The sequence below is a fragment of the Xyrauchen texanus genome, chromosome 3 (assembly GCF_025860055.1).
Source record: "Xyrauchen texanus isolate HMW12.3.18 chromosome 3, RBS_HiC_50CHRs, whole genome shotgun sequence".
NCBI lineage: Eukaryota > Metazoa > Chordata > Actinopteri > Cypriniformes > Catostomidae > Xyrauchen > Xyrauchen texanus.
Genome location: NC_068278.1, coordinates 57,500,721 through 57,509,104, shown reverse-complemented (window position 1 = coordinate 57,509,104; position 8,384 = coordinate 57,500,721). Strand labels below are relative to the sequence as shown.

General features: G+C 39.1%; 1 protein-coding gene across 1 annotated transcript in view; it reads right to left on the bottom strand.

Annotated features, from left to right (window-relative positions):
* Positions 1–678: 678 nt before the first annotated feature.
* LOC127623013 (pre-B-cell leukemia transcription factor 3-like) overlaps positions 679–8,384 on the bottom strand; it is a 64,058-nt gene continuing 56,352 nt past the window's right edge. The window contains exons 10-11 of the mRNA XM_052097233.1: positions 7,528–7,617; positions 679–3,439 (exon numbers count right to left, since the gene is read on the bottom strand). Of these exons, the coding sequence (XP_051953193.1) occupies positions 3,347–3,439; positions 7,528–7,617 (183 nt within the window). The 3' untranslated portion in view covers positions 679–3,346. The remainder of the gene's footprint in view (positions 3,440–7,527; positions 7,618–8,384) is intronic.

The following is an 8,384-nucleotide window of genomic DNA, read 5'->3' as shown; positions in this document are numbered from 1 at the left end:
CAGCCGAAATATATAGAAGAACTGTGACGAATTCTCCAAGAAGCTTGAACATCCTAGAAAAACTGTGTCCAGGTGTCTCTAGGAGAATTGGTGCCGTTTTAAAGGCAAAGGTGGTCACACCGAATGTTGATTTAACTTTTTTATGTTCACTGGACTTTGTATGACATTAAGTGATAAATGAAAATTATTAATGTCATTATTTTTGCAGGCATCCTCACTATGCAAACTTTTTCACAAGTGCCTAAATCTTTTGCCCAGTCCTGTATATCACCTGATTTTTTGCCTTTTTTAAAATGAAGTTGTCTTGAATGATTCACTTTAAAGATTTATCAAACTAAGTGGTGAAAATCTCCATTGAAAATGTTTATTGAAACACTTTTTGTCAGAAACACAATGTATTTATTTTTATCAAAAACGAATATGCCACAAATTATTCTACATTGATTAAACAATGTAGATTGACAATGTTAAAAATAAAACAATTCTAAACATACATTAGAATTGTTTATATTACATCAAATTGTAAATTATAAACAACCCAAATGAACTGAAGAATTCAAAATAAAAAATTTAAAAATTCAAACAATGCTTAAAGAATCATCATACCCTGTCAATCAGAGCATGAATTATGAATTTACGAATTGAAATTCAAACATTTTTAAATAGCTAATATGTAGTAAGAAAAGAATAACAAATGTGTTCACTATGTGCAAATGCAGAATGTACTAGTAGTTATATTAGTAATTATACTAGTAGTAATTATCACTAATCAGATTACCCCTAAATGATGATTTGTGTTTCAATGTTAAGTAGGAGATAGTTTCATAAAATTATCTGATAAATGATTAAGAGGAAAATGCACGATAGAGCTTAAAAGTGACCTCCCAGTTTTTAAGTGGCCTGGGTTACAAAAATAATTTCCCCATTCATTTTCTCCAATGCATTAAAAACAAAAGGAATGAAAGGAAAGTTCTGGGTTCAGTAGAAGTTAGGCTTCATCAACAGCAATTGTGGCATAACTGTGTGTTTTACCACAAAAAAACGACTTTTCTTTAAAACAAATTTAAATAATAATAATAATAATTACAATGGAAGTGAATGGGGGCCAATTTTTGCAGGGTTTAAAGTTTATAATTTGATAAAAGTAATTACATTAATTCTTCTGCTAAAACTTGTGTATTATTTGAGCTGTAAAGTTGTTTAAAACTTAATTTTGGCAGCGGACTACCAAATTACCGGGATTACGGGGTTTGCAGTGTTGTGTCGTCATGGCAATGAAGTTGTAAAATTGGATATAACTTCACTCATAAAAGGTTAGTAAGCGATTTTATTACACAAAAAATATGTTAATATGCATGTTGAATAATTCTTGTGGCTATCCTTTTGAAACAGTGGCCCCCATTCACTTCCATTGTAAGTGTCTCACTGGAACCAAGATTTATTTATTTCTTTATTTATTTTAAGAAAAGGAGGGAAAAGTCCAAATACATTTTTGTGGTACTCAACATTATGCTTCAAATACAGTTGATTGAGCTTAACATGTATTGAGCCCGGAATATTCCTTTAAGAGTTGCAAGAGTTTTAAGCCATGAACCAAACCAACCAGCTCCATGAATCACAACATTAAAATATTAGAAAATCTGTAAATTAGACCGCAATAAGGTGCAAGACTGTTGCTGCGTTCCATTCAACTCAGAAAGTCTGAATTTCAAGCTTCCTATTTGGAAAAGTGCAACAGAATGTCACTGCATGTGTGCATGTGGTGGCATCCAAGGAAAGGAGAACAGCCAATTATAAACATTAACTTTCAAGCAAATAAAATGCATCAATATGTCAAAGTTCCTACATTAAATGATAACAAACCAGTTTAGCAAATGTTTGCAGAGACCGATGTGTAAATATCGTAAATGATCTTCTCTGTTGATAATCGTACGCCTGCTGTCCTCCGCAGTTTGGCTGCCTGTGTAATGGTTGCCTCACTCCCCTGGCCTCAAGAGGTGCACTAGCGACTGACAATAGGGGCTATAGCTTTAGCCTCCTTGTTAGCACACCCTCCGCCAATGACAGAGACCCCGGTTCGAATCCCGCTCGGAGCAGTTCAAGCAGGACCGGTTACACCAAGATACAACTTTGTTGACAGTCGAAAACAGCATTGCCATATTATTTCTTTATACACCACCTCCCAAGAATTGGGGAATCGAATGGCTTTCTAAACATCAGTGTAAGATATCAAAGGAATATTCTACATGCGACTTTGGAGGGAAGGCAGCTCACTGATCGGTGGATCTTGCTTCAAGATTGTGGGTAGTGTAGTGATTAACTCAGAAATCACACTGACTTGGTGCTGTAAGGTGCTGTAAGTGATTTTTTTCATGGAAAGGAATGCAAAATTTTTTACTACTCCCTGAAAGATATTAATGAAATAAGTGTCCTGAGATATCTCACCTGCAGGGGCGGAGCTAGGGGGTGGTTTGTAGCCACCATGAACTGAAGCCTGGCCACCCCACTCGCAATCCTCCCCGTCCGATGATACGATTTTATGTTGTTCGTAACAGTTGTCTTATTTTGGACAACGTTCCTGCTTGTGTCCTTCTCAAAGCCCATTTGGTATCTTTGGAGTGCAGGGTTTTGGAAAAAGGGGGTGTGGCTAATCCAACTGCTCATCTTGTGGAAATTCGAGAATGTCTAAAATCACTTCTAGCACCTTTAAGGCTACTCTTTGGAGATTTTGTATCGTATTTTTTACTTCTGAACCCTATTGAGCTGTACTGATGTTTTCAGTATATTGCTAAATTGTGTTTGTCTTAATTTATATTGGTAAAAACCAAGATGTCAATGTCATTTATGATGTACAGTATAACATTAATGCTCAGGTTAAATCATTAAAAGTACACACAAAAAAAAATCAGTTTCTCCACACTTATTCATTGTTGGTGGCATGTAAGTTGAAAAGAAACGCATCCAAAGTAAACGATCTGATGCATTTTAGACATATTCAAAGATGTTTACACAGATAATCACCAAAACCTTTAAAAAAAAAATCACATCTCCTCATGTTAAACATGTTTATCGAGGTATCCCCATAAAGCTTTGTTACTTCTTGAAGTTTTCATTATAATTTGTACCACTATTCCAGTTACATCGGTTCATTTTTGCTGTGATGTACTGAAGAATCATGCATGCTTCCTTTTTGTGACTGTAATCCGTGACTATGGGCGAAACGGAGACTATATTCCAATATCATGCTCTTCTATCTGAATTCTGGCTGCAGATGTCATTGGCTGATGTTGGTTTTCCTTAGGAATGTCTTTGTTGGAAGTTGAGTGACTTCAGACAGCAGGTCTGGTCAGTTAGAGGTATCTGAGTGAACACCGTTTGCTCCTTCTATAGGAGACGTCACAGAAGATGGAGTGACAGCATCATGCCAGCCACTGTTACCCTAGAAAGAGAGAGAGAGAGACAGTCTAAGTCACATTTGAGATGTAAAGAATCAGAATGGCATTATTAGCCATTATGGATTTTGAGAGACCGTTCAAACCACAGTTGAATGTGGCCCAAATCAAAGATTTTTTGCCCCTGTGGATGATGGTGTGAACAGCAAAAATCACAGTGAATCTGATATTTTCAATTCCAATCCAGGCCACTCTCTTATGTGCAAATAAATTGGATACACATCCTATTTCTTGCAAGGTGACTTCAGTGTCAACATTCATGTGATTTATTTATTTACTTCAGAAAGTGTCCAAATAGGTGGAGTCACGTGACGCCATGCGAGGATCGGACGTGCGAACGGCGACCTCTGTGCACTTCTGTGCTAGTTTTAATACTTTTTATGTGATAAACCGGTGAGATTCGATACACCTTGATCCTTAACTGTTCTAAGAAGACAATATGTCAAAGAATTCAAAATTCTCGGGCTCTGGAGACATTAAAAGACACTTACGTGCTCAAGCTGACATCCCTCCGGAGGCCTCAAGCCAGGGAGTCGATTTGGCTGGAGAAGTGAGGGAAATTCGTCGACAATGCTGACGATGGTCGTTGTTGATTTGGAGGATCTTGCTGTAATACGTTGACCGATCACTGCCATGGAGACTAAATTCACTGGGGTGAATACAAGAGTGGGGTATGTCGAGAAACGGATCAATTATCTGGAGTCATTGGAGAGGGTTTTAGAGCTAATCCACTAGCGACGAAGGTGGATTTGGAGCGCGTCTGGGAGAAGTTGGAGGATTTGGAGAATCGTAACTAGTGGAATAATGTCTGAATTGTTGGAATTCCTGAGGACGAAGAAGGACAGGATATGGTGAAATTCCTGGATGGGCTCTTTCTGTTATGTCGAGTCTGCTCGACATAACAGGCAATAAGCTGGAAATCGAGCAAGCTCACAGGGTTCCGGCTCCGCGATCCGCTGAGGGAGACAGGCCCCGATCATTTCTGACCAAATGTATGAGATCATCCGAGAAAGATCTCGTGTTATGCGAGGCGAGGAGTAAAGAAGGGATTTCTTGGAAGATCCACAGCATTTTCTTGTTCCCAGACTTTGCGAATTTGACAAGAAAGAAACGTGATCGATTCAAGGAATGCAAGAAACTTAAATCAATGGAAGGTCGCTTTTGCACTGATGTTCCCGGCCAAATTGAGAATAGATGCTATGGATGGCCGTAAAATATTTACATGTCCCCAGCAAGCTATGTCCTTTAAAAAGTCAATGAACTGAGTAAGTTATTTTATTGTACTCACGTTGCAGCCAAGTGGACCAACTCACTGAACATGCACTTGACCGTTCGAGGAAACTGAGCGCCTTTTTTGTTTCTTTTTGTGCTGGTTTCGCCTAGCAGCTGGAGTTTGTTTTGTGTAGTATCATCCCTTTGGGACAGTGTTGTGGATGAATCTGCATGTTCTACTTTCTTAATGGGCCAGCTCACTGAACAGCCTTTTATTTTTTTGCTGGTTCCGCTAGTGGCTGGAGTTTGTTTTGTGGAGGAACACACCTTCGGGACAGTTAAGTGGATGAATCTACATGTTCTTTGTGTTTATTCTGCCTATTGGCTGGAGTTTGTTTTCTTATCTTCTGTTGTGTAATTCTGTCTCACAAAATTTGTATAGAAACACCGCACTTGAGCAATCCTATTGCAAAGTTGTTGCGGGGGCTCTCGTAGGCCTACATGGACTGTTTAAGTTTAGAGGGATAGACGCCGGTTGGTGCTGTCGTGCATGGGGTTAATGTGCACATTTTTCTGTTTGTTTGGTTCAGGGGGGAAGTTTGGGGTTTGATTGTTGAACTAATGTTTGAATGTGGTCTTTATTTTTGACACACAATCTATTTTTTCTATGTCAAAATGTCAAATTGATTGTCTCTCTCCACATGGAATGGAATGTGAATGGGATGGGGCACCCCATAAAAAGAAGGAAGGTTATTTCTCTTCTTAAACGTAAGAAATATGATATAGTGTCTCTTCAAGAAATGCATCTTTCCCCGTAGGAAGCTGAAAATTTGGGAAGATATGGGGTGGGCATGTTTTCTTTAGTGCTGGCTCAAGTAAGAGCAGGGGAGTCATTGCACTTATAAGTAAGCATCTACAATTCATATGTCTCAAACAGATTAAAGATAAATTAGGAAGAGACATTATTGTTTTAGCAGAAATTCAAGGGCAAAGTTTGATTTTGGCTAATGTTTACGCACCTAACGCTGATGATCAGGGCTTTTTTTTTGCAAGCCGTTGGCACCCCTCATGATATAATATTGGGAGGAGACTTTAATCTTTTGATGGACTCAGTCCTTGATAATAGTGAAGCAAAAGTTTGTAAGGCCCCTAGAGCAACATTGCCATTGACAGGATGTGCACAAATCTTGGTCTTACAGATATTTGGAGACTTTGGAACCCATCTGGTAAGGACTATACATTTGTTTTTCACCAGACCATAACATTTATTCTAGAATAGATTTTTTTTTTATATCCAAGTCCCTCATTTCATCTGTTGTTGATTGCTCAATTGGAAACATCTTAGTCTCAGATCACGCCCTGGTGAGTTTAGAGGTGTTGTCCCATAGGTCTATTACTAAAATCAGTTGACCTTGTTGCATTATATGCAAATGTACAAAAATGGAAAAAAAATCACTTTTTTGTGTTTTGAGTGCCTATAACCTCAGAGGTATAGATACAATAAAATTATTAATCTTCATAAAGAATATTGTTAAATTCTTTAGATTCTGGTTCAGAACAAACCTTTCTTTTGGTGTACGGGTCAATGACATGATGCAAATTTTTAAATACATTTTTAATACATTTAAAAATACATTACAAATGTAAATCACACAACATAATTACTTGAATACACCTCTTCTATAATGGACATTGTGGGAGGGCGGAAGGCGGGGCCGGGTCGTGATCCTACACACCCGGTCCCGTATTAGGCTAATTAAGCTTCCGAGAGGGATAAAGGTCGACTGCAGAGGATTGTGCGGGAAAGAGAGATCGTTTACGGACATGTCCGTCATGTGTGTGTGTGTCTTTTAAGTTATTCATTAAAACTATTATTTATATTGTCAAGCCGGTTCTCCGATACGCCGTAGCTTGTTCCTCGGGCCACTCCTCCACCCTCTATTGGACGACAGCCGTGCCTCCCCGGGCGGATCAGAGGCAGACCTCCAGCCCCTGGCGGACGGAATGCCCTGCCGCATTCTCGGGGAACAGAAGGGGTCTCCCCCGCCCCTGGCAGCGGTTCTCTCACTCCAGGCGGTCGGCTAGGTATTTTTGCTCCAAACCATAAGCAAAAATTTCCCCTGCTTTATCTGCCTCAACAGATAAACAAACCTTTAAAGGCATTACACCCGATCGACTCCATTAAAAAGCTTGTTTTATCAAAGCTCATCTAGGAAGATGTGATTTACATCTGTACAAAGCTGCAGGCAATTCCACTTTCATATTTTATTATAGTGATAAGGAAATGGACTGCAAATTCGCTCTGAGAGAGAGAGAGAGAGAGAGAGAGAGAGAGAGAGAGAGAGAGAGAGAGATAGAGAGAGAGAGAGAGAGCATGGTTCAATAAGAAGACAGATTTATATTGTCAAGAGCATTGCGTGTCATTTTGTTATTAGAAGCATTTCGCAAAATGGAAATGGAACGCATTTGCTTCCCATCCCGGCAAATGGCCCTGTGTGCGTGTGTGAATATGAATATGAATCCATACATTCATCTTTGCCTTTTCACAAAAATGCCATCAACTTAATCTCTGGTGTCGTCTTTGTGTGGCCTCATGGAGCAACGGTTTGATCATACCGTCATCTTCTGAATGAGTCCAGGACGCCTGCTGGGGAGAGATTATCCCGTTTCCCTTTAAACACCACATGAGAAAGTGTGCGTAGTACATATTGCAAATGTGTGGCATGTATTATTGAAATTCATGGGTGTTTTAACATTAGAGCTTTTGGTACACACCCGGTTCCAACTGACTGAATTGAGTTCATTTGCTTGGTGTGAATGTGGTTTTCCGCATAACATAAAATGTTTGCTCCCTTAAACTTACATTCAAGCTATGAGGGCTGTAAAGTGGGTTTCCTCGCAGACCATCGCTGTAACCCAATGGCTGGCCAATGGTGTGACGTATGGAGTCACTCTGCAAAGAGAGAGACAGGACAGATAGACAAAGTCAGGACAAACTGGATGAACTAAAGCACCCTAGGCGAACAAAGCCAGTGTTTATACTATGCGTGGTGTTATTTTAAAACGAGTTTGTTGAGGACAATAAATAAAGATCAGCATGTCCAAACCACACCCATGATTAGTTTTAACCAATCATCAACAGTCATCCACTAGCCGAGATCTCCTAGGACAACAATTTACTGTTACCCCTTATTTTCATAATGTTTAGGCGAACTCAAAGGATAAATTACAGGGGCAAATTCACAAAAGGGTTGCACCACTTTTGCACATGGTATTTCAGCGCAAAAATTTGCGTCTTATTTACTTGACACCTGGAATCCAATTTAAGCAGGTGCAGTCAGTGCTGAAATAGTGCTGCGACTTCAGAATTTAAACAAATTCACTGTCATTCTTTTCTGTGCAAACACACCTCCTTTCTATGTAAATTAGGCTCATTATTGTTTGTGTGTCATTCCAAAAAATTACATAATTTACATTTACATTGCACTATTACCGCCCAAGGAAAGAAGGCGGTAAAAGAGATGCTTGTGATTTTTAGGCTGCCGCCTGCAATTTTTCACACTCAAATCTAAAAGTTCACTATTCTCACATTCTGTGCACTAATTGCAATATATTTAGCCTAACCCCCCAAAAGGACTAGGAAAAATATTTACATTCAGTCTAATTTTCAGTTGTTGGACCACCCTCATTGATACATCAAATATCTTGGCCTCTGAGTGG